This window comes from Artemia franciscana, chromosome 12, assembly GCF_032884065.1.
Source record: "Artemia franciscana chromosome 12, ASM3288406v1, whole genome shotgun sequence".
Lineage (NCBI taxonomy): Eukaryota > Metazoa > Arthropoda > Branchiopoda > Anostraca > Artemiidae > Artemia > Artemia franciscana.
This window is the reverse complement of record NC_088874.1, coordinates 17,140,816-17,167,857: the sequence shown is the minus strand read 5'-3', so window position 1 is coordinate 17,167,857 and position 27,042 is coordinate 17,140,816. Positions and strand designations below refer to the sequence as shown.

The following is a 27,042-nucleotide window of genomic DNA, read 5'->3' as shown; positions in this document are numbered from 1 at the left end:
ATGACCCCTGGGGAAAAGAAAAAAAACAAAAAAACAAACAAACAAACAAATAAACACGCACCCGTGATTTGTCTTCTGGCAAAAAATACAAAATTCCACATTTTTGTAGATAGGAGCTTGAAACCTCTACAGTATGGTTCTCTGATACGCTGAATCTGATGGTGTCATTTTCGTTAAGATCCCACGACTTTTCGGGGGTGTTTCCCCCTATTTTCCTAAATAAGGCAAATTTTCTCAGGCTCGTAACTTTTGATGGGTAAGCCTAAACTTGATGAAACTTATATATTCAAAATCAGCATTAAAATGCGATTCTTTTGATGTAGCTATTGATATCAAAATTCAATTTTTTTGAGTTTTGGTTACTATTGAGCCGGGTCGCTCCTTACTACAGTTCGTTACCACGAACTGTTTGATTAAATAAAAAAGCAAGTCTTTTTAAACTGAAAGTAAGAAGCGAGATTAAAACTTAAAAGGAATAGAAACTATTCCGTGTATGAAAGAGGCTGTCCCCTCCTCAACGCCCGGTCTTTACGCTAAAGACCTGTTTAAAAAGTAGAGTTGTGACAAAGAGTCAAACTTTAGCGTAAAGAGCGGGCCGTTGAGGAGGGGCCAGTCCCTTTCATATACAGAACAACTTCTGTTCGCTTTAAGTTTTAATGTTGCTCCTTACTTTCAAGTAAAACAATTGTTTTTCTATTTAATTTCTGAGCGTTTTGAATTATTGCAGGTTTTGAATTTGGCTAACTGTACATGAATAATTAAAGCAAAATTTGCATACAAATTTTACTTTTTTCCTAACCTAACTAACTTTGATTTTTGTTTCAGTTGTTCAGTTGGAAAAATCCAGCCCCAGCCCTCCATGGAAAACTCCCTCCCCCACAAGAAAGTTCTCCATGGAAAGATTTTCCCACGTAACTTAAATTAGCGATTTTTGCGTAACTAATTTTGTAAGGCATAGTAACAAAACGGCCAAACAGGTCGAAATTATTTTAAGATATTTGAGAGGCACAAGTTAAGCAATTCTCAAATGAATGGAAGAAAAGATCTTTAAAAGATATAAGCAATAATTTACGTTCGTTTGAAGTTTTAATGTTATTCCTTACTTTCAGTTGGAAAAAAACTTTTTTTATTTAATAACAAATAGGAGCCGAACACATACAATATCTTTAGTTTATTATCACATAAAAATCATAGTTATGAAGCTGCTTAAGATAAATTTAAATGCTAATATTGGCCGGAAAATAACATAAAAAGATTGGCCGGAAAATAATACGTTTATATCAGCCATTATTTTTACAAAATTCGAACCTTAACGTAAAGAGAAAGGTATTGACGAGGGGGAAAACTTCCTCATATACGTCATATGAGGGTGTTTGTCCTCTTGTCAATACCTCACTTTTTACGCTATAGTTTGAATTTTGTTCCAATTCTTTAAGAATTACCCTTGAATCGAAAATGCCGTTTAATTAGAATAAATAGGTCTTTTGAAAGTACTAAAAATAGTTTAGCGTAAACAGCAAGGTATTCGCGAGGGGACGAACCCCTTCATATCCATAATAATTTCTGTTCGTTTTAAGTTTTAATGTTACTCCTTACTTTCAGTTGAAAAAACTTGTTTTATAAAATTTAATTTCTGATCGGTGTTTAAATGGTGCTGGGATATGAAAAATTCCCTATGAAAAATTCTTCCATAAAAAGGTCCTTCCGCGTAAACTAATCCACATGCCCCCATTCCCCTACGAGAAAAAATCCCCCTAAAACGTCTGTATACTTACCCATAACAAATACTATATGTAAATATTAGGGAAACTTCATAGCTTGCAGCCCTTCCCCCGGGTAATGCGAGGGATTAAGTCGTCCTCAAAGACATAATTATTAAATATTCAGACTATGCTGAACAAAATGGCAATCTCAAAGTTTTGATCCTGTGAATTTGGCGAAAAAATGAGTGTGGGAAATGGCTTAGTTGCCCTCCATTTTCCGATCCCTTAAAAAGGGTACTAGAAGTTTTAATTTCCATTCGAATGTGCACTCTCACGAAATTCTAGAGCCACTAGGTTGATACGATTATACATAGAAAAAAAAACAAATAAACGTGCATCCGTGATGTTTCTTCTTGCAAAAAATACAAAATTCCACGTTTATGCAGATAGGAGCTTGAAACCTCTAAAGTGGGGTTCTCTGAAAAGCTGAATCTGATGGTGTGATTTTATAAGGATTCAATGACTTTTATGGGATGTTTCCCCCCCTTTTTCGAAAAAAAGGGAAATTTTCTCAGGCTCGTAGCTTTTGATGGGGAGGACTAAACTTGAGGAAATTTGTATATTTAAAATCAGCATAAAAATCGAATTCTATTGATGTATCAATTGGTATCAAAATTTTGTTTTTAGAGTTTCGGTTACTACTCAGCCGGGTCGCTCCTTACTTACAGTTGGCTACCGTGAACTGTTTGACAACTCAATTTTCAGTAAAACTGATGATTTTAGTCCAACTGAGCGGAAAGGGGAGGGGTCAATTCCTTACATCCAGAATTTATATCCTGGGTGTGTCCAAAAGGGGCTTAGGGTATTACGGTGAATATTGAGGGGTATGTTGAGCTTATCAAAAGAAACTATCTGCATCGAAGGTATCAAAAGGATTATATGTAATATCTCAAAAATTGGTAAGCGTAATAGCTTGAAACTTTCAGAACTAAATTGACTACAATTATTGGGGAGGCAGAGGCAACTAGTTGCGACTGTGACTGGCAGAGACTGCGATTGTGACTACTTCTAACTACTGTGACAACTTACAACTGTGACTGCGACTCTGTGCAGCTACTACTGCATCTACTAGTGACTAATTTCAGGGATTGTTGAACTAAATCAAAACACACGATACGGATGCTGATTGTCAAAAAAGCTTATCATCAAACAGTTCGTGGTAACGAACTGTAGTAAGGAGCGACCCGGCTCAATAGTAACCAAAACTCTAAAAAATGGAATTTTGATACCAATAGCTACATCAAAAGAATCGCATTTTAATGCTGGTTTTAAATATATAAGTTTCATCAAGTTTAGTCTTACCGATCAAAAGTTACGAGCCTGAGAAAATTTGCGTTATTTTAGAAAATAGGGGGAAACGCCCCCTAAAAGTCATAGAATCTTAACGAAAATCACACCATCAGATTCAGCGTATCAGAGAACCCTACTGTAGAAGTTTCGAACTCCTATCTACAAAAATGTGGAATTTTGCATTTTTTGCCAGAAGGCAGATCACGGATGCGTGTTTATTTGTTTTTTTGTTTTTTTTTCTTTTTCCCAGGGGTGATCGTATTGACCCAGTTTTCCTAGAATGTTGCAAGAGGGCTCATTCTAACGGAAATGAAAAGTTCTAGTGCCCTTTTTAAGTGACCAAAAAAATTGGAGGGCACCTAGGCCCCCTCCCACGCTAATTATTTTCCCAAAGTCAACGGATCAAAATTCTGAGATAGCCATTTTATTCAGCGTAGTCGAAAAACCTTATAACTATGTCTTTGGGGACGACTTACTCCCCCACAGTCCCCGTGGGAGGGGCAACAAGTTACAAACTTTGACCTGTGCTTACATATAGTAATGGTTATTGGGAAGTATACAGGCGTTTTCAGGAGGATTTTTTTGGTTTGGGGGAGGGGTTGAGAAGAGGGGGATATGCTGGGGGAACTTTCCTTAGAGAATTTGTAATGGGAGAAGAAAATTTCCATGAAGGGAGAGCAGGATATAGGCTACTAGCATTATTTAAAAAGAAACAATTAAAAAATAAAAGTGAAAAAGCTTTTTCAGCTGGAAGTAAGGAACAGCAATAAAACTTAAAACAAACAGAAATTATTACCCATATGAGGGGCTCACCTCCTTCTAATACCTCGCTCTTTACGCTAAAGTATTTTCAGTAATTTCAACTACTTATTCTACGGCTTTTGTGATTCAGGGGGTCATTCTTAATGAATTGGGATAAAATTTAAGCTTTAGTGTAAAGAGCGAGGTACTGACGATGGGGCGAATCCCCTCATATATGTAATAAAAACATGAGAATACAAAAGTTCTTTACGTAAGCTAATTTATAAGTTACGTAAATCTTTTACCAATAAAAAGATTCGTAAAAAATTAAAAGTTCTAGTTGCCTTTTTAATTAACCAAAAAATCGGGGGGCAACTAGGTTTCGTCCCCCGCTCTTTTTTTCTCAAAATCATTCGATCAAAATTATGAGAAAGCCATTAAGCCAAATAAAAAATATGCAAATTTCGTTTTGATTATTCCTCTGCGGAGAGCCAAAATCAAAACATGCATTGATTCAAAAACGTTCAGAAATTAAATAAAAAAAACAAGTTTTTTTAACTGAAAGTAAGGAGCGACATTAAAACTTAAAACGCACAGAAATTACTTCGTATATGAAAGAGGCTGCTTCCTCATCAACGCCCCGCTCTTTACGCTAAAGTTTTTTACTGTTTTAAAAAGAAGAATTGAGAGAAAGAGTCAAACTTTAGCGTAAAGAGCGGGGCGTTGATGAGGAAGCAGCCTCTTTCATATACGAAGTAATTTCTGTGCGTTTTAAGTTTTAATGTCGCTCCTTACTTTCAGTTAAAAAAACTTGTTTTTTTTATTTAATAACATCTCAAACCCGGCTATTGGCATTAATATGACACTTTCAGGACATGTTGAACAGTGCTTGGAGGGCAATGGGCCCACATTATTTGGCCCATTGATAAGAAAATAGCCATTTCCTATCAAATCAAGCATGCCGAAACCAAATCTGAACTCAAATATTCATTTTTCCGTACCCTAATGCCCATTTCCACCCTTAAAGGGTGGAGGGAAGGGAGGTACAATTCGATATTAAGAGGCTGCAGGATTTTTTGGTCGTTTCCAATTAAATCAATGGCGGAAAATTCGAAAATGAAGTTAAAAACTTGATATTATGTGATCAAGCACCTCATATTACCTAAAACAGCTGTGAAAGCTGACCTCCATGAACTAGTTATTTTAATCATTTGTCGGTTCATTCACCATTGCCTATGAAGCTAGGAATGGCGCCTTATAATATAAGTCTCGAACAGTTTAATTTCAAACCAGACTCCCCTCCCACTAAAGTTTGCGGTTTCCATTTCTTATTGCCATTCTTTAAGCTATCTAATCAATCGAGGCATCCACCATAGTACTTGCTAGATGACTGGTTCATGGTTATATACAAGGTTTGTGCCGTTTTATTTACTTCCGCAAAAAAAGACAAAAGAATAAACTAGTACCTGTTTTTTTAGTACCTGTATATTTGCCAGGATTGTTTATATAATTTCTGTTTGTTTTGGGTATCACTTATTCTTTAATAGTAATTTCTGGTAATTTTGAGCTTGAAATATTATTGAAATTTATTTTTCCTAGTCTTAAGTTTAATATGGCACTTTACTTTTCTTTGAAAAACTTCTTTAAAAAAAATTAAATTCAAGAAATATCTGTATTCAAAATTTGACTTCCCTGTTGAAATTGCAGTCCCATTTAGTTCTTTTGCAGTCTTTCGCAAAATCAAGAAATTTTAGGTTTTTTTTATTTATTATTTAAATTAGAACCCTGAATTTTTGAAGAAAGAAAATACTCACACATTTATATATAAAAAAAATACTGATAAAGGTGAAACAAGCCAGGTAGAAAACAAGTAAATAAAAATACCAAAAACCTTATATAAGAACTAGAAAAACAATGATTCTTATTGAAAAACTGGTGGAAATGAAGCACTATTTCTTAGCTATGTACTTTTGTGATTTGCTTTTTACTGATATATTGAGGTATTATTTACAATGTGTTGGCATTTGTTGGTGATTCTTCTGTATTTGAAGTGTAATCATCATGCAAATCCTCGCGTTTTTCTTTCCTAGAATACTTTTCACCTTATGAATTTCCGAAAAATGCAATATGCAAAAAAATGTACAACGAATTACTAAATAATTTAAAACTCAAGGTAAAATAAACGCATCTTGAGTGAATATGGTAGATGGTAATAATATATTGGTAACTACCCAGTTTGTGTAGGTCTTTACGTATAGACCTAGTTACAAAAATTATTGTCAGTTTCTCATTGCGTAAAACTTGATTCAGACCAAATATCTCGGAATATTTTCGGATTATGGACGATAATATTTAACAGATAGGCTGTGTATTTTCTTTTTTTGTAAATTTGTCTCCAAAATCACCCGTATTCCGAAAAACCAAACATCGTGTTTTTCCAAACCATCGTCTTAAGCGCATTTCCTGCTTAAATGAAAGGAAATGCGCTTAGATTGCAGTCAAGTGATAGCTATGTCTACATTTTAAATGCTTCGGTCGGAAATTGAAAGCAAAGCTCAGTAATGAGAAAACATCCGAGAAAGTTTGATGACTGTCTAATGGAAACAAGGAGAAGTGGTGGTTGAGACCTTAAATCTGCAAGATTTTCTGTTAGGAAACTAACACAATACTCCTACAAACACAAACTAATAAAAATTCAACAGAGATGAATAATTTTTGATTATTTCGTGAATTTGTCTTTTTTACGACATTTTTTTTTTAATTTAAGGGCTAAGAACAGACAAAATTAGATGTACATGAGGTCCAAGAATATTCGCTTATGGATTTTGTAGACATGGTTTCAAAATGGAAGACATTGAAGCTATTTGAAATTAAATAAAAAAAAACAAGTTTTTTCAACTGAAAGTAAGGAGCGACATTCAAACTTAAAACGAACAGAAATTATTCCGTATATGAAAGGGGGTTCTCCTCATGAATGTCCCGCTCTTTCCTCTAAAATTTGACTCTTTGTCACAGTTCTACTTTTTATAACAATAAAAAAAACTTTTGCGTAAAGAGCAGGAAGTTGAGGAGGGGACAGCCCTTCATGTACGGATTAATTATTGTTCGTTTTAAAATTTAATTTCCGAACGTTTTTGAATTAATGTATGTCTTAATTTGGCTCACCGCATATGAATAATTAAAACGAAATTTGTATTTTTTTGGGGGGGGGAGTAAATGGCTAGAACTTTTATTTTTTTACGAACGATTATATTAGTAATAAATATACATAACTTACGAATAAACTTACGTAACGAGCTTCTACATTTGTATATTTTTTATTACCTATATGAGTGGGTTCGTCCCCTCGTCAATACCTCGCTCTTTACACTAAAACTTGAATTTTGTCCCAATTCTTTAAGAATGACCCCTGAGTCACAAAGACCATATAATAAATAGTTAAAATTACGAAAAATATTTTAGCGTAAACAGCGAGGTATTAAGAAGGAGACGAACGGTCCTATATATGTAACAATTTCTGTTCGTTTTAAGTTTTAGACTATCTAATGGAAACAAGGAGAAGTGGCATTTGAGACCTTAAATTTCTAAGATTTTCTATTAGGAAACTAACACCATACTCACGTATGCAAGCATAGACTAAACAAATTTTTACAGAAAAGAATAATTCTTTTATTTCATAATTTGTCGTTTTTACAGCAATTTTTTTTAGCTTTACAGGCTAAAGACAGACAAGATTAGATGTACATGAGGCTCTAGGATATTCGTTTATGGATTTTGTAAACATTATTTCAACATGGAAGATATTGAAACTATTTATAATATATTCTTGAGTCCTATTAAATTTTCATGGAAACTGAATTGTGGTAGCTTCATTAGTGCCATGTCTTGTACGACCTGCGTGCGAAAGACAACACTTCTGTTTAAATTTAGGCAAGAAATCTTTTTTTCGAAAACCATACTTAATATATTTTAGCAAGCTAAAATATATTAGGTAGATGATATTACGGATAAATACGGTACAACATTCGCAAAATGAGGTATAGTGAACTCGGTTCCTTTAAAATAAAGCTAATTTTATTAGACTCAGTGTACCCAACATACTTTATATTTGTTGAGAAACCCTCGACACCAATTCTTTTTTGTGTTTAGGTAGTTTTTTTTACGTATTTTAGGCGTCAATATTATATTCGAAAAGATCAGCTTGATTATAGGTAAGAGGAGACGGATACTTCGGAAAAATAATTTTGTAACTGCATCAATTTTTTTTGTATTTGCATAATTTTGTATTTAATGCTTTTCAAAGTATTCTTGTGCAGTTTTCATTTTGTCATGGGGGAAGTAATTTAATCATTGAGGCATCTCATGGCTTTGCTGATATTTATATTTTCATTTTATAAATAAAAAATTAAAACAAACCTCCTTTCCAAAATGGGCTTGAAAGTAGAAAATAATTCTTTTCTCTATAATCTATAAATTTAAGTGAAAACTAGGGGCCTCTAACGAATTTAGCTTTAGATATCTTAGATATCAAATCGGTCTAAGTTATAAATTTATAAATGAAAAAATTAGTTAGTTGAGCAAAAAGGGTTTGAAAGATTAAGCTGTGTAAACCCCAATCCGTTTTGTACTCCACGTTTTCACGTATATTCAAACATTCTCGAGAAATAAGCTATTTTCTGCATTTTATAGTCCAGTTTGAAAATGAGCTTTGAGAAAAATTCATTCAAATTCCCCTTGGGGGGGGGGTAATTAAAGCCATTAGGCCTCTATTGGCTGTACTGATATTTTTATTTTAATGTTATAAATACAAAATTAAAACAAAGCTTTTCAAAATGGTCTAAAAGTAGAAAATATTTTTTTTCTCTAAAATCTATGAATTTAAGTGGAAACGAGGGGCGTCAAACAGATTTGGCTTTAGATAACTTCGTTTAAGTTCTAAATACGAAAATGAAAAAAAAAATGAGTTTTGGAGAAAAAAATAATATACATTTATTATTTTCAACTTTTTAGTCTTCTAGTTTTATTAATGAAATTTTTCTGCCGCAGAACTGCAAGGAATTTTGAACTTCTCATCAGAAAGTGAACTATCTTTACTTTGCTTCTGTGACTTTGCTTTCTAACATTTTGAAGGGTTGATAATTAGAAATGAATAGGCACTTAAAAGAAACCATGTGTGTAGGCTAAAAAGAATTGTCTTATCTGCCATTCGAACCTAAGTAATCACATTCACAGGAAATTATCCTCACCGTTACGCTATCCAGATCTTGCATAAAGGTGTTTGTTTTATAACTTTTAATGTACCCGTTGTCCCGTTAATATCGTTTTACTGGCCATGGTGGGGGGAGGTTAAAAGAAAGAAAATTGTGATGCTGTGTTATTGCGCTGTCCAGATACTGAAAAAATTTGGAAGTAATTGAACATCCTCAAGTGGTCAAAAAATGGCTCACTAATTTATCAAATTTACGTGACAAACAGGTTTGTGAATTGAAGAAAACTAGTTGAAGTAACGGAGCAAAAAACTTACAAAGCGTAAGGTACATCTCGTCGAGTGTTGAATGCCATTGCAACCACCAAAGGTGTGTGAGTTGCGCCATATACCAGCAAAACAGCTAAATTTGTTTGAACGAGAGCGTCGTCAAAATTTGGTTTCCCCAATCGATGCATTGGAGATAACGCCTTTTCTGATTTTATTTTAAAAATTGTAGAAATGCCAAATGCTAGCCCCATAACCACAGGAAGGAGGATAATGAGTCCAGCTAGCTAAAATGGTAGATAATGATATGAGTTATTTATCTTTAAATGATTACTATTAAGACAGAATAATCTATTGGACCAGCTAAAAATAAGCCTTGAGGAAGGGATAGGTTTCAAGAATCTAATGGCCTCTGCTTATGCAACATTCAGTAGCCCCCCTCCCAAACATACGTACAAACACCTCATTTTGTTTGCGTGATTCGCGCATGTCTGGCAAACCTTTGCATGTCAATAAAAAAGAAACTGAAAAAAGAATTGTATTTTGAATTATTATTACTTGGCTTCCGTCAGAACTCTTAAAGTATACAAAAAGGAAAGTTTAATATTGGGAAGTAATGCGACATTTCTGAAGAGAAATATTCGAATCCCTACCTGCATCCACCCTCATCTGAAACATTAGATTAATTTACACAGTTTAGAAAATTTTATGCATTGGGCCATGAGATTATCAGTTTCTTGTTTTGATTTTGGTCAATTTGTCACGAGAAATTCTTCAGTTACTGCGAACAATCCTCTGATTAAAGGCACACAAACTCAGCAATAGTACCTACCGTATAACCTTTCATACGTTTTGTAAAACTCTTACAAGTGCGAGCCACACAACATACCATTGTGCACAAAACCAAAGAACGTATGTATTTCTTTTCTGATAATGTGAGTTTATAACCTGAAGAGTTTTGCAAAAACCTTACTTTACAATAACAGTTAGTTTTCATAACCCTCAATAGCTTAGGCGTAATTTAAAAATTCCCATTGGGGGAGCAAGAGGGGGGTCCACACTTGGGGGGTTTGAGATATTCTTTAGAGGATAGAGGGATTTCCAAGGGATCACCCCCGGAAAAATTGAAAATCACAAGCCTAGGTGTGTTTTCAAACTGTCTGAAAACTTATTTGGGGGAATTATTTTATAATAATTCGTTCGAGAATACAAATGCTACGAAAGTGCTCACGAAAGTGAGCGAAACCACCAAAAAATCAGTCTTTACTCCTGATGGACAGGACTCTCTCACTTTTTTCATTTCGGTCGAAGCTATGGTTCGGGTCAAGTCGGTTTAGGAGTCGTCCTGAACAACAGAGCCTGTTTGGGCCCCTAGCACTAATTATCAGATCAATCTCCTTTTTCAAAGGTAAATTCACTTCCAATTTTTGACCCTTTGTACCCCTGCTTACTCTTAACCCCTTAACCCCTTTGACCCCTGCTTACTCTTAAATGGCAGGTTTTTCTTTCTTGGCCTTTGATTGGTAAATTCTTGTGATCCTTCTAACTTGTTTAACTTGTTTAATTACTTTAACTTGTAAAATAGACGTTTGGGGATGACTATTCTTATTATTACAAATCAGGGTTTCACGATTAAACACTGGTTCGGTAGAAAAGGAGGGGTCGGGCCATTTACTCTGAATAGTGGGTTTTCATAGTTTCATTGTTTGATGTTTATGATTTGGCCCCTTTTGAGCTTTGCGCGCCTAATCAGCCTGATCAGTCAATATTAGAACTTATCAGCTTTTACACATGTCTTTACTTTAGCATTTACTCGGCTAGGTAAAGCTCTCTAAGAGGAAAGACAGAGTAAAGGTTTTTTTGGAGTATAGGAAAGAGGTACTCTACTATTTTCAGATATCCTTTCCGATGGAAAATAAGACTTTAGGAAGGAGATTTTCGGGCTTGAGACCGTATGCGAAAAACTGTGGCAGCTAATTCCCACATATATTACAGACCTAATCAGCCATACCGGTAGTGGCTGTGACAGCTCTACAGCACAAATACCAGTTAGGGCAGAACTTAAAGAATTCGTGGCACGTCATAGAGAGTCCATGAGACATCATTGGCTGTGTTGCATCTCTAGTTGCATCAGAGCTGGCACTGTTGGTACTGTACTGCGCACACTTCTCGTGCTAGAGTGCACGAATGCCTTTCAGAATGGCAAGCTATCTCCTCGAGATTGGATAATGCCTGCTTTAAGAGTAATTTATTCCACATCATTGTTAATGTCACATTTGTTCCCACAACAATCTCTGAAGAATTTATAATAGACGAGTTCTTTGATAAGCTAACAGAGTCAATTAGATGTACACCAAAGCTCGACCTTCTAATCACTGCAGGCAGTTTCAGCGCCTGTGTCGGTAGCCATGAAGCCGACAATAAATGATTTTTAAGCAAATTTGGATTCAGCAATAGATACGAGCCAGGGAGTGGACTCGTGGAGTTTTCTCAACTGCGCAGCAAAGTCATAGTCAATACTCTGTTCAAGCACAAACCGTTCCACAGGATTGCCTTTTGATTCAGTGACGGAAGGAAACGATCCCAATTCGACTACATTCTGATATCTGAAAATCGGAGAAGCTTTAGAAATTAGCCCTGAATCTAGCAGCGCAAACAAGAGTTACTCCAAAACAAAGGTACGACTAAGGACACTTTGAAGAAAAACAAATTCTGGAGAAATTCTTCTCAGAGCTTTCTAATCACTTGAGCATCCTGGCTCTCGAAGACTACAGTGGGTCAGCGATTAATATCGAGGACGAATGAAGGTCAATGAAAGATAAAATAAAAGAGGCAGCCGAAAAGATCCTTGGGAGAAGAAAACAAAAACACAAATAATAGCGATAGACGGTTAAGATGGAACCGTCGAATCAAAGAAGAATCAAAGAAGCAGCAATTGGACAATAATAGGGCATCGAGGACCTCAGGAAGAAATATAACAAATCAGCTCGCCATAACTGGGAAATATATTGGCATCGAATGGCAACAGATTTGTAGAAGGCCCCACGGCACTCAGATTTGAGAAAACCGTGCCAACTTCCGACAGAGATTTCTGATAAAAGTAAAAATCACACAGCTTCAATAAGAAGTAATGATAATATACTTCTCACACTAAAAGACAATATTAGAGAAAGATGTAAGTCTCAGTCACGAAATTTACGTAATCCTACACCACCAAGAGTGACCCTCTAATCCCAACCGTCGAATATCAACAATATTTTTTCAAATGGCAGCATCTCTCCTAGTTAGTCCGATAGGAAAGATGGAACTGTCCAAAATGGCTCCTACGATTATGATCTCGATGTTAAATCAACAAATTTGCAAGTGAAGCCTCAGGAATTAACTCGATCCTAAGGGAAATCTTCAAAGCAGCCCAAAGCCTAGCTCCAAGACGTCAGGATCTATACGCAGATGGCATCGAGAAATTCAACAGTCAAGAGCATCTACTCCAAGCTGACACCGACGAACTAGTATCGACAACCGAGGCCTTTGCGATGGTCGTTAACACAGCCAAAACCAAGGTTATGGGGGTGTCTAGAGACCCTGCTTCAAGAAACGTGCAGTTAACAATAAAAGGAGAGCCAGTAGAAAATGTTGACTCCTTCGTCTACCTAGGGAGCCTCATAACTTCTGATAACGACTGCTCGAAATCGATCAAACGAAGACTTGGCCTGGCAGGCACCAGCTTCAAGAACTTCTTGCCAATCTGGAAAAATAAGACTCTGTCAACTTCTCTGAAGGTGCGACTCTTCAACTCTCTCATAATCCCAATTGCTTTATACTCAAGCGAAACTTAGTCAATAAAGGCTGATGATGAGCGAAGAATCTCCGCATTTGAAACTAAATGCCTTAGACGCATTGCAGGGATTACCTACATTGACCAAGTCTCAAATGAAGAACTCCGAAAACTACTCCGTTGTCCTCACACCATCATGGACCGGGTCAGAAGCCAGCAACTCCGCTGGCTTGGCCATATCCAGCGAATGTCGGCCAACCAGCTTCCGAAAATCACATTCGAAAGACGGGTTCACGGCACGTGCCCTAGAGGCCAATCTCGTAAAAGATGGACCGACAACTTCCCGGCCCATAACCTCCTTCAGCTACTTCGCCTAGCGCCAGATAGATCGAACTACCGTTGCCACATTCATCATTTTCTCAGAAGAGAAGAAGCCCTGATACAGCCACAAAGGCCGGACGAGACTTAAGTAAGTAAGTAAGTAAGACGACGTGGCTGCTGATGGGACCCCTCCTGGCTTGAAATTGCTATCCCTCTATCCTTAACTGCACCCAATAGAATGTGACTGTCTGCCACCTCCTAGTGCCAGGAAGAGTTGCACAGCTCGTGTCCTAATTGAAATACAGGTATGCATCTTACCCTATCAAAATTCAGATAAATCTAGTGTTATCGTGATCATTTGCCAGATCAACGGCAATTTAATAAAAATTAAGTTAAAATGTACCTCTTAACCTAGTTCAATTTTATGTTCTGACAAAAAAACTCGAAACTGGCAACACATAAAACAAGTTTCTCACCAATTATAATTTGTAGGTTTACTTGATAAAATAGAATATTTTCCAAATTATTGAAGGTTTAACTACCCAATTCACCCTCCCCAAATAATACCGATGCTTAATAGGTCCTTGTATCTTTCACTACTTTTTGAACAATTCACTGAATTTAAATATTTTAGGTAGTCTTGCTAAAAAGAGGTTTTTTCTTTTTTTCCTTGCTTACTCCATAAAAAGCAGATATGCATTTTCTGCCATACATTTTAATTTTTTGACAAAACTTCTTATAGAAGAAAAGGACATATATATATATATATATATATATATATATATATATATATATATATATATATATATATATATATATATATATATATATATATATATATATATATATATATATATATATATATATATATATATATATATATATATATGTGTGTGTGTGTGTGTGTGTGAAATGTTCTCGTAAAATACTTTAAAATCTTGCTTTCGCTCACCTTCATAATTATGATGAAGTTTGATATACCCTTTGATATTAGGCACATGAACGTTTTTGAGAATTAACATGCGCAAAATCCTTGTATATGGCGAAACAAATGATTGCAATTTTACTAATTTATCTAAGGCTATTTTTGGCGTTCTTGACACCCTTAACTTACATTGCATGATATAGGAAATGCTGGAAATAGCTGTTGATCATGCATTCACGGATAGGAGAAAAACAAATCCCGCAGTTAGTGAGAAATGGGAAGTGTATGTTACTCTTTGGGCTATTAGGATATCCGTTGGGATTTTTGGATATGCAAAAGGCTAAAGGGGGAAGATTCTAAATTAAATGAAAGAAAAGTACTTTGTTGTGTATCGTGGCGTGACTCTCTACTTCAAAAAACAATCGAAACATACTTAATGACCTGGATTAATATTGCTTTCGATGTCAAATAAGGCTAATTTTCAAAGGTTCGTGGGAAGTAGAACACTAAGAAATAATTTCGATAGCAATATGTATACATCGATAGAATTTAATTTCCATGATGATTCCAAATATGCATAATTGCATGAAAATTAAAGTTACCCATCAAACGTTGCGATAACTGGAAGATCTTTATAATTTTAGTAAACGGGAGAAAAACCTTCCCCTCCCATAAAAAGGGAGGGTAACATCGATGAAAGTCATACCGTCAAAGTAATATAACACAGAATCCTAAATTAAGGTTTCAAGGTGATTCAACCTACAAAAAAGTGAAAAACTACATTTTCCCGGGGTGGTTGGTCCTGATACGCAAGCGAGGTCGTAGAAGATCAGGGGAGGGCACAATTGACTGGAATTAGAAGTCCTATTTAATAGTAATTAAAGATATTCCCATAGTACAGTTATTATTTCTGGAATTTTGTGGCGGAAAACAACAATTTTGGTGGGGAAAGGGCCACAATACCATAAGTGAAAATTCTAACATAGTCAACAGATTTAGAACTAAAGAAAAACTGTTTATATAGCCTCCAATCTTAGAGATTGTAATACCGCACGTTTGTATGCTTTCCATAAGATAACCAGTTACTATTAACAATTATTTTAAGCTTTATTTGAATGAGTTGATTCATTTAAAAGTCTATTGATTTATCCACAGTAGTGTGCTTGGGAGTTCAGTTGATTTTTCCCTTCTATGTTTGTGTACATTAGGAAAAGGGGGCTTGCAACATCAAATATAGCATTTTTGGCCCAAAATTCCTAACCTTACTGTAATTACAACAAAAAATTTATAAAATTTATGTAATTAGAAGATTCTTAATATTTACAGTTGTAGAAGACTCCTTATATTTCCAAAAAAATTAATTCCAAATTAAAAATCAACATTATTAGTATAAAAACAAGCAAACACTCATCAAATTTCACAGAGAAAAATTTTTTCACTTTGGCATTTATAAATCTGATGCCTCCAGACATGGAGACATCATCCAGTTAACATCCAGACATGTTAACATGGTAACAGTGAGTTTTCATCGAGATCATCCTTTTTGGAAAAAAAATTTTCCCCTTTCTCCAAAATAAAAATATTTTTACACTAATTTCTTTGATTGGGAATTTTAAACTTATTAAATTTTACCTATGTAGAAAAACAATGAAAAGCAGATACTTATGATGAATCGTAATTTGGAAATATAAAAAAAAAATTCTGGAGGACCTAAACACTAAATCAAGACGCATAAATTACACATCTTACAAAAATTGTTGAATTTCCACCAAATTTGATGATTAAAAGCCTTCTATGCTTGATGGTTGTAGATCTGCAGATCTAATTTTGCAATACAGAAAATTTAAAATTGTCAAACACTAAACGCTATTTACATATTTCAAAAATAGAGCCTGATTTTTGCCAAATATGGTATTAAGATTTAGAAGCTATCACATTATGAAACTACGGCCAATATTGAATATACAAGTCCGAAGTCGAACAAATTAAGTAGGCCTATACATATAAAATGATCGACAAGGGGTACCTTTTTGAAAAACTGAGCTGTCAGATATATTTCAAACTCTATATTTAGAAGGCACGAGATCTGACATTTGTACGGATGCTCAAACACTGTCCGGCATCCTAATCCCAACTTTGCTAATAAACTTGTCTGTATATAATTATTTTTTCTGTTTAATGGAAATTAAAGAGCGGACATGAACTTTTACACGAGTAGAAATTCGTTTATATTAGGTGTCAAGCCTAAAAGGGGCTGTAATCACTATAAATAAAAATTAAACTTAAAAGAACCAATATCTAAAAAGGACAACAAACCCAATATCAAAATATTCATAAATTACAACAAAAAGGATAGTGCTGCCGCCCCTGAAGTACCCCAAAAGGCATGATCGCCGTTTGCGCTTTAATCAAATAAAATGTATTTCGGATGCAGTTTTATTTTTTGTTGTACGCTAGAAATTTAATGCTGCTCAAACCTCTTTTTTTCCAATATCTTTACATTTGCGAAAACCCATTTAGTTATATGAGTTTAGTGCAAAACCTATTTTCATCGAGAATCTTAACTTTTAAAAATATTTCTTTCAAATATATAAAAATCAAAGAAATTTTTGTCTTTTCAGTAAATTTCCAGATACAAAAAAACGGCAAAAATTTAATTATTTTTACAGTTTTAAAAGACCGTGTTTTGTGTAAATCATTTCCTTGTTATAAATCCGCTCTTTTCTGACGTATAGGAGAAAACACGTTTAAACAAAACTCTCATTTTGAGTTATCTAGTTAGCCATAAAATTAAAATCAGTTTTTCGTAACAGGGCTGGGCTTTTTTTCTATTTAATGTCGGGGCAGTAGTTTACCAATTTCGGTACCAAAAAATTCAAAAATTTTTCTAAATCGAGGATGCTGATCGCAACTTTTGTTTACACGAAAATAACTAATAATTTAGAAAGGGGATAAGTGGAAACAGTACTAATTTAGAAACAGAAGAAATTAGTCACTAATATACATGGAGGACAACTGGGAACAAATCAATGTTGATGTGCTACTCCTACCTCCTTTCTCCAAGACCAAAAACTTGAAGTGATAAGAACTTAGGAAACGATTGTTTTTCTTATAGGCATCGTCGTTAAAAACGAGAAAAAAGCAGGAAAAAGTTTACCCTAGGAACCAAATTAAAAAAAAGTCGCTGGAGCTGAAAACTAGCATAATTGATACAGTTTCCAAGGAACACATAGAGTGCTTTAGATTCAGGGACATACTATAATATTCTGTTTTATTTGTTGGATATTGTGGTACACTGGAATTGGAGTCAGAATTATCATCCTGACTTAGACACCTTTTGATTCCAATATTGGCAGAAAGCAGTTCTGATTTTAAAAGATAAAGAGCACCGTTCCACTTACTAAGATGTTACTTTATTAAGAGTTTTTAGTTAATTACGGGCAAAAACACTCTAGACTTTTAGGGGCCTACGGGCAGATAGTATAACCCTCATTTCTGGTCCATTTTAAGCTTGAATAGATTTTTCATTCGATTCTTTGGTCGTCTAAAACATTATTTCAAGGTTTTCAATCATTTTTAAAGTTTCTTCAGTCATTCGATCATAAGAAATTTCACTAACAAGATGTTTTCTTAGCGTTTTAATGTCGTATTAAGAGGTTTCCTAAGCATGAAGGAGGCTACAGCCTCCTTGAACTTCTGCTCTTTATGCCCAAGTTTAACTTCTGTACGAGAATGCTACGTCAACGAAAATAACCCACGAAACGATATACCCTTTAAACGTATATTTTTGTTGGAGGAGGAATCGCCTTGCCAGTAAATGATGCTTCAGGTTATATTACCTAAATTTTCAAAGGGAGATTTTTTTCATAAAGATTACTGTGTAGTAGAAGGGGAGTCAGAATATCCTTAGGATTCAACTTTAACGCCAGGTCTATGTGTATTATCCCAAGCGACAGGAGGCTCTGGGATAAATTCCTGTGTATATGTTACCAAGACTGTCCGAAATTCGTGAATGTGATTCGCGAATAAAATTCGCGACATTCAACGGTGGATGTCCGAAATAACTTTTTTCTCCTTGGATTTAGTCAGCATTGCCAGTCAACTTTTTCAATTTAATGCAAGGTTTGATGATAAGAGGTTAAGTTTGATTAGGCTTGGCTAGGTTAGATTATGTCCGGTTTGGTTTGGTTAGGCTAGGTTTTTAATACATTTCTGATACTTATAACCAAATTTGACCTAACCTAATCTAACCTCACATAAACTAACATAATCTAACCCAAACCAACCTTAACTTTTACCATCCTAGCTTGCATGAGATTGAAAAATCTGACTCGCAAAGCTAATTGAATCGAACCAGAGAAAAGAGCGATTTCGGACATTAACCAGATTTTGGACATTCGCAGCAACATATTTAGCCTATTCTAAGGACATCTTCAAACAAGGTAATAAAATTGAGACCAAGTGCGAAAGTAAATGCGTTTTTTTAGGGCTTAGGTACCCTTCCCACCACGAAATATTAGCATAACCCTTCCCCGATAGTTGGTTTGTATCTATACTTGTGGTTTAAATACTCCACATATATCCAATATAATAATAACCGTTCATTTTGTATTGACTGTTTATACGCTTAAGGACGAAGTTACCACCATATGGTCACAGGGCCTAAAGTATCGGGAGGCTACGTATATAGCTTTCCGATAGTTCTACACCAATTAGATATGTTCAAATTTTCACTCGATAGTATTTTAGTCTTAATAGGGCCAACCATGCTGTTTTGCAGTAGCAAATGGTAAAAATTCTGGTAGGATCTCTTTTTACTTTAAACAGGATAGAAAACACGAATTCCGTTCGAAAAATCTCCCAGCAAATATCCTACGATCCCTGGCTCGATGCAACTACCCCTGGTGCAAAAAAGACCAGAAATAAACAAACTATTCAATACTTACGACCGAGCTTTCAGAAATAAAAATCGGATTGGGGATAAAATCTGAAGGAATTCGATTCAAGGAGATTTAGTTTTGGAATATCAAAACTACACAGCCAGGCACGTCATGACAGCACAATTTTTTCTAAATAATCAGCACGGATTTCTTATTAGGTATTTTCTTCCTTCAAAAAATAGAATACACTTCTAATTACGTTAATTTGCTTGTAAATATTCCAAAAATTTGATGAGCATAGCTTTTGTTCGATAAAATTCATTTCTCTTATTTTTTTTTGCAGTTTCTTGATGATATATAATTTTGTCTATGGACCCTGACATTTAAATTCTAATGCATTATTCTACAGCACTTAAATTATGGTATAAAGTTTGTTAAGAACAAAATGGAATAATAAGCTACGTAGCCTGAACCAATATAAATAAGAGCACCCGTACAAACTCGCCGGCGAGGGAGAACTTCAACCTTGCATAGACATTCTAGAAGGAATAAAGTTTAAAACAGAGTTTTCTTCCTAAAATACTATTTTTTCCCCTCAAAATCATAACATTGGATCTTGATCTTGCAAGCGAAGAACTTACGTATTATACCAAACCCATTCAAGAAGTGAAGTCAGGTTAATCATAATGACATATACACAAAATTATGGAGACTACGACAAATAATTATGGAAATTAGGTCGCCCTGAACGCATTATATTAAATACCTAACATAACCTAACCTAATCAAAATTTCAACTCTATTAAATATTTAACTTAAAAATGTCTAAATCGTAGTTTTTCACTGATCCTAACCTAATTGGCTGTGAATACAGACAGATAAATCCGGTTTTTCTCACATCTAAGAGAGCAAACTTCTCGAGCGTTTTTGGTATGTTACGTAAGTACCAAGGAATAAATATCTTGATGGATTCACTGGCACTTGTGAATATTAGCTAGCTATCTTAGACTAGCTATCAAAAGATTTGACTTAGAACTTACTGCACTTGGAATATGCCATTTCCAACCACTGGCGATTTTGCTATCAAATTCTGTATCACGACAAATATCTGGAAGCTGTTGTAGAGCTAGGAATGCAGTAAAACAACAGCCACTCACAAGCCAGATTACCCCAATTAATGATCCGAATCGACAAGGTGTAAAGTACCTCCTAAAATTATAAAAATAACAAATAAAATAGCATCCTTCAAACTTAAAGCAGTTATACTGACTATATTCTGTCTTCACTATTGCAATAGAGGTTACTGAACAAACAGATACACTAGTCCGAAACTTAAAAAAACCCAACAAATTATACTCAGGGCATCTGACACGTTTCATAAAATAAGAGCACTAGGTGATGTTACTAAAGCCAGTATAGATTTCATACAAGGAACTATACCATATCTCTACTTTTATTTATCAAATAGTTCGTAGTAATGGACTGTAAGTAAGGAGCGAATCGGCCCAATAGTAACTGAAACTCTAAAAACCTGGATTTTGATAACAGTCAATACATAAGAAAAAAATTGGCTTTTTATTTTGATTCCGGATATAAGAAATTCATTAAGTATAATGTTACCTATCGAAAGCCAGGAACCTGAGAAAATTTCCCTGATGCATGAAAAAGAGGGGAAACATCCCCTAAAAGTCAAAGAATCGTATTGAAAATTACACTTTTAGATTCTGCTTATTAGAAACTGCTACTGTAGTTTTTAAGCTCCCATCTTTAAAACGTAGAATTTTGAATTTTCTGCCCGAAGAAAGATCACGAATGCGTGTTGGTTTATTTATTTTATTTTATCTTTTTTTTCTTAGGAGAGCTGATCGTATAGAACCAATGATCCTAGAAGGTTGGAATTTTGAGATAGCCAATTTGTTTAGTATAGTTGACCGATCCTATAACTATGTCTTTAGGTATGGTATGACTCCCTCCCTAGGGGCGTAATTTGATTTGGGGCAGGGGTTGCTCCCTTTGGGGCAGGGAGCAACTGCCTTTCCTAGACCTCGATTTGTCTCCAGACCCCCAGTTCTCCCCCAGCTGAAATTTACTTTCGTCCAAAATCTTATCAAAATTATGATAAATCTGCATAATTCAGGCGTCAAAAGGAACACATCCGTTTTTTAGTTTATTATTATCTTTATAGTACCATAAAGTACCTTTATAGTATTTTTATAATACTAAATAGTACCTTTATGGTACCAAATGGCTTATTTTTATTTTTTACTGTCATTTTCACTTGATTTGGGAAAATTGACTTTCAACTTTCCCCTCCCTCCTCCGGGATTTTGATAAAATTACACCACTTGACGCCCCTGACGGCCCCCGAAGGAAGGGTCATAAGTTAGGAAACTTGCCCATTGTTTAAATATTGTATTTGTTATTGGGAAGTATACGGATATTTTCAGGAGGGGGAGGTCATGGGGATGGATTTTCTACAAAGACAGTTTTTCATTGAGATGGAAGTTTCCAGGGGGTGAACTCTCCAGAGGTAATTTTACACAGTGGAAATATGCCAGAATTCATATATGACATTCGTTTTAATTGTCTTACTTTCTCGTTTGCGACCCCATTTTAAACATGGAGATGCTCTGGGGAAATTGTCCGGCGGAAATTTTCAGCGGAGCTGAAATTTTACATGGGGGGGGGGGGAGCATTACCCGTGGGAAGAACCATCTGGGAGGAATTATCACCAGGAAAAATTTCTATGTAGAAGTTTTCTGCGGGAGAAGCTTTCTTTCAGGGGACGGGGATTTTGAGAAAAATTCCCATACAGAAGGGATTCCGCCATGACCTTAAGAATGATCAGAAATCAAATAAAAACATTTAAGGAGTAATTTTCAGGCAGAATCTTCCATAAGAAATTTTCTGAGGGGAAATCTGCAGCGAGGATGGAATTATCTTGGGATGATTTCCCGCTGGGGGAGGAAGATTTTACATGGGGGGACTGTGAGGAATCTTTTTGGGAGGATTTTCCATTGAGGGGAGGGGGATTTTCTGGGATTGTTTGAAAAACGATCAGAAATTTTAGAACGAACAGAAATTGTCCTGTATATGAGGGGGATGCCCCTCCTCTATAAACCGCTCTTTACGCTAAAGTTCGACATTTTGTCTGAATTCTTTATTGCGATTTCTGAAACGCAAGGGCCGTTTAATAAGAATCAAAATTTTTTTAAATGTACAAAAAAACTATAGCACAAGGAGCGGGGTATAAAGGAGGGATTAGCCAACCTCATTTACAGAATAATTTCTGTTTGTTTTAAGTTTTAATGCTGCTCCTTACTTTCAGTAAAAGAAATTTGTTTTTATATTAATGTATGGTACAAGAATTAATTTTAAGAGAAATATCAATTCTTAAAAACAAGAAAAAAAAAGTCAGAAAAAAATTCCTATGGGTAGTTGACAAAGGCTATTGTGTATAGTACTTGCACAAGCTAGATGACCATAAATAGCTACTTCCACCGTCGCTAAGAAAACTCTGTTCCATGACTGGTGTTTGTGGTCTTGGGCGGCTAAGCTTTCATCTACTGGACATGGCCAAAGCCTGGTTTTATATTTTGCCTCGGGAAGTTAATATTTTTGCTCACATGCATCTATGTATCAATGAAAGACAAAAAAAAAATACTAGGGGACTGTATTGAAAGTGTAGTACAATTTTCCAAGACAATGGAAACAGTGACACTAATTGGGAGGGGAAAGCATTGGTCCCTTGAGGGTTCTTGCCCCTCCTAGGTTTTAAAAACATCTCTGTCGGTGTCTGCATTGAAAAAACCACTTTTTTCGTGTTTTTACTGAAGAAAATAATAAAAATATTACTCTTCTAGGTTTAGAAAAATACATTGGTAAAATTCTAGTTAATTGACTTCTTGCTATCTCGGAAAGAGTTTAGGTTAGGAAAATGAAACTTTCAGGGATGGGTCTACAGGCTAAAGTATGTCCCGGGAAAGTATTTTAAAGTACCCACCCCCACTCCTTCTCCCTCTAGAGGGCCCTGAAATTTGCCTACATGACAGGTCTATACCTATTGAAATTTTGACAAAACAACATTTTACCTTAATTTTCAGTTACTAGTTGCTTTTTCTCTGCCTTTAGTTCTGAAAATGCAATTCCTGTTATTTGAGTAGGATTTTGAGCCATATCAATGTTTTTTTGAAAATTTAGGAAATGTATTTGCATATCTTTAAAACCTTATAAAATAGGATTGAGCAAAATTATGAAGCTGAAAACAATTTTGTTGTACTTCATTCAAGCAGAAGATCTATTTTGCAAGGTTTCACTTTTTTAACATACATATTTTTAAAGGTCATCAAAGGTCAGAGCCCTATAGAGGGAGAAGGAGTGGAGGTAGGTACTTCAAAATACCTTCCCGGGACATACTTTAGCCTGTAGACCCATCCCCGAAAGTTTCATTTTCCTAACCTAAACCCTTTCCGAGATAGCAAGAAGTCAATTAACTAGAATTTTACCAAATACATTTTTCCCCGCTTTTTCTCCTGCAAATTTTCATGAGTTGGCAAACCACTGATTGCAAAGAAAAACAACTCAGTAGCCGTAAATTGTAACTTTCAAAAAAGGTACTTGTTTAAATATACAGAATGGAGTTTGTTTTTTTAAACACAACTTTTACTATCTACTTTCTTTTCCCATTTCGAAGGCTGCCTCTCCACTAAAGGTAACTAACTGATATTGCCCACAAAAGGATAAAAAAAAATCTTTGTCACAAGACTTTCGTGACCTTAGCAGTTTGTAAGTGTATTACTCCCTATCAGTAGACGACAACAAGTTTAACATGCACCTTTAAGAAATCTCCATTAGTAAAATCGATGAAGATTGGGATCTTCACAGGAATTTAAATGAATAAAGAGGAGAAGGAGAAGCTGTATTTTTCCTCCTACCCCACAATTTTTGAAGTTTTACTACTACGTAAATACAACACTGAAAGTTGTGACAAAAAAAGGAGAAATTGTTGATTCTAGATCCAGATGCTTAGCAGAGTCTATGCATTATTTTGCTTTTGCTTGCCAAATTGCTTTTTAGGTAAATATACCTAAACAAATTTACGTTTTAGAAAGTTGAAAATTCTTATTGCTTACACAGAATGTATGTAATTCTTTATGGTAAGTCGTTCAGTTACGTTATATTAAGTATAATCTTACGTGACTAAACAAGCCGCTTCACACCGGTATTGCGTAAAAATTCTTAAAACCTTTTTAATCATCGTATTAAATCGTTATAATCATCGAAAGCAAATTGTTCAAAAATTAAAAATTCAGAATGAACATTGAGATTCAAGCTCTAACCAAATTAAAACGGCTTTTTAGGAAAAGTTTACTAACTTAATCCCAAGCTTTGTGAATTGCTCATCCAGAAATTTGATTTTGTTGCTGTTATTGACTTCTGACATTTGACTTTTAAATAAAGTGACATAAACTGACGCTATCTAAAATTAGAGCAACACTCTAGAGAGCTAGAAATAGAGCTAGTAACTTCTTATCAATGCATTTGTTGCAGACAATGTATAGGGTACATTGGGTCATTGATAAGCTCTAGGAGGAAGGCAAATCTATTCTAATATTTTATATTGAGCACTGAGAGCGTATGTAGTCCAGCATGATCAAAAGCATTATGCCTTCTTCAGTCTTAAATTTCCAAAAATTAGACAAATGCTGCACACATGGAAATGCACGCTTGGTCATAGCATGCTTCCAGTATTCTATAAATAACAACATAACTCTATAAATAACAACAATAACAACATAACAATATTCAATTCTTATATTTTCCCCAAGCTGTTTGAGGAAGTAGTCGAATACGTTTAAAATAGCAATTTGTAAACTCTTGAGACGATAAAGATAAAGTTGCCTCTTTTCCATCTGAGTCAAGCTTATACGGATGTATATTTTGGACAGCAGTTTGCCAATTTCAGTTTGAAAAAATGAGTGTGGGAGGGGGGCTAGCTACCCTCCAATATATTGGGTCGCTGAAAAAAGCAACTAGAACTTCTGATTTCCCACCAAATGAGCCCTTTCCTGATCTTCTACGAACGTTGGTTCGATGTGACCACACCTGGGGCAAAAAGCTACCATATATATATATATATATATATATATATATATATATATATATATATATATATATATATATATATATATATATATATATATATATATATATATATATATATATATATATATATATATATATATATATATATATATATATATATATATATATATATATATATATATATATATATATATATATATATATATATGTATGTATGTAATTCTGTAATTCTAAACACACACATCCATGGTCTTTCTTCTGATAAAAAAAATATAAAAAAAGCCAAATTCAACACTTTTGTGCATAGGACTTTTAACAAGCAGTTACATACTTATCAGTAATAAAAACCTTACTCCAGTCTACAAAAATGTGGAATTTTGCAAAAAAGAAAATAATCTAAGATGAAAGATCATGGATTAACTTTAACTTTTAGCTTTAACTTTTAACTTTTAACTTCAACTTTTAAGTTAAAATGAAACGGTGCTATGCGCATCCAAGAAAGTTTCCATTTGTGTGGAATTCCCCCCACACAAAAATATCTCCCACATGAAAAATTGAGCATATTCTATCTATATTCAAAATGTAACCAGAATGTGATGTAGAATATCTTTAGCATACATTTTAAAATTTTTAGTGATTGTATGTGTTTTGTTGTATTTTGTGATGTTGAGTTATCATAGCAGGGTAAGGTAAAGATTAAAGAAAATAATTTTAAAATATGAAATTAGAAACAACTGTAGAAGAGTTGGAACTACACAGACATAACAGACCGGGATTAGGAAATATGAGTAATTACTTCCCGGTAGCTTGGTATTGTATCGACCAGATGTGTCAATAGTCAAAATCTTTGGGGATGGGCAGTGGATTTTACCGATTGTTTCACAATTTTTTACCGACTGATTTGGGTCATACTGTTATTAAAATTACTTCAATTCCTTTTCTTTGTCGATTATAACTGATTGTGGCTTGATGCCCGTTGATTTTGCTAAAATCAACGCCATGGCTAATTTTTTAATTGATTTTGCGTTATGTATTTCTATCCGCCTGTAGATAGTGGAGCCAGTTAAATAGTGGCACGAAGCACCACTATTTTACAGACTCAAATTTTTTATCCGTCTGGCTAGAAACACTGACGAAGGTACGACCCTCCTCTCCCCATACGTGACATCCCTGCTAAAAACTATAGTAAATGACACAAGTTCACTGCTTGCCACCGAAAACACGTCCACTAGGCGTGCATAAGAAGGCCTTCTCATCTGAAGTACATTTAAAGGCATTAAAAAAACACAATAATAATAGTAAAATAGCCCTCGCCGGGCGTTCAAGTAAGCCCTCTCCCGAATTTCTATGATCATAATTTAGGTAGTATTAATCCTAAGAAAAAATTAATGCATCAGTGATCTTTCATCTTAGATTTTTTTTTTTTGCAAAATTCCAGATTTTTTTTGGATAGTAATAAGGTTTTTCTTACTCGTAAGTGTGTAAGCGCTCTTTTATAGGGATGCGTAAAACCTCTACAGCAAGGCATTCTTTAATGTGCTGAATCAAATGGTATAATTTTCCCTAATAGCACTTTCTAAGGAAATCAAGGACATTTTTTGAGGCTCATAGCGTTTATTCGGTGCAGTCTAGTTTTGTTTTATTATATTCATATATTTTTATTTATTTTGGAATATTGGTTGCAGGCCTGCATCCAGGATCTTTGTTTGGGGGGGGGGGGGGTTAGGGTTTACAAAAACTTTAAAAAACACATTAAAATTTGTTTATAC

General features: G+C 34.8%; 1 protein-coding gene across 1 annotated transcript in view; it reads right to left on the bottom strand.

The window, feature by feature from the left end:
* Positions 1 to 27,042, bottom strand: part of LOC136033451 (RYamide receptor-like) — a 109,611-nt gene that overhangs the window by 14,781 nt on the left and 67,788 nt on the right. The window contains exons 5-6 of the mRNA XM_065714200.1: positions 20,209 to 20,377; positions 9,319 to 9,554 (exon numbers count right to left, since the gene is read on the bottom strand). Coding sequence (XP_065570272.1) covers positions 9,319 to 9,554; positions 20,209 to 20,377 — 405 coding nt within the window. The remainder of the gene's footprint in view (positions 1 to 9,318; positions 9,555 to 20,208; positions 20,378 to 27,042) is intronic.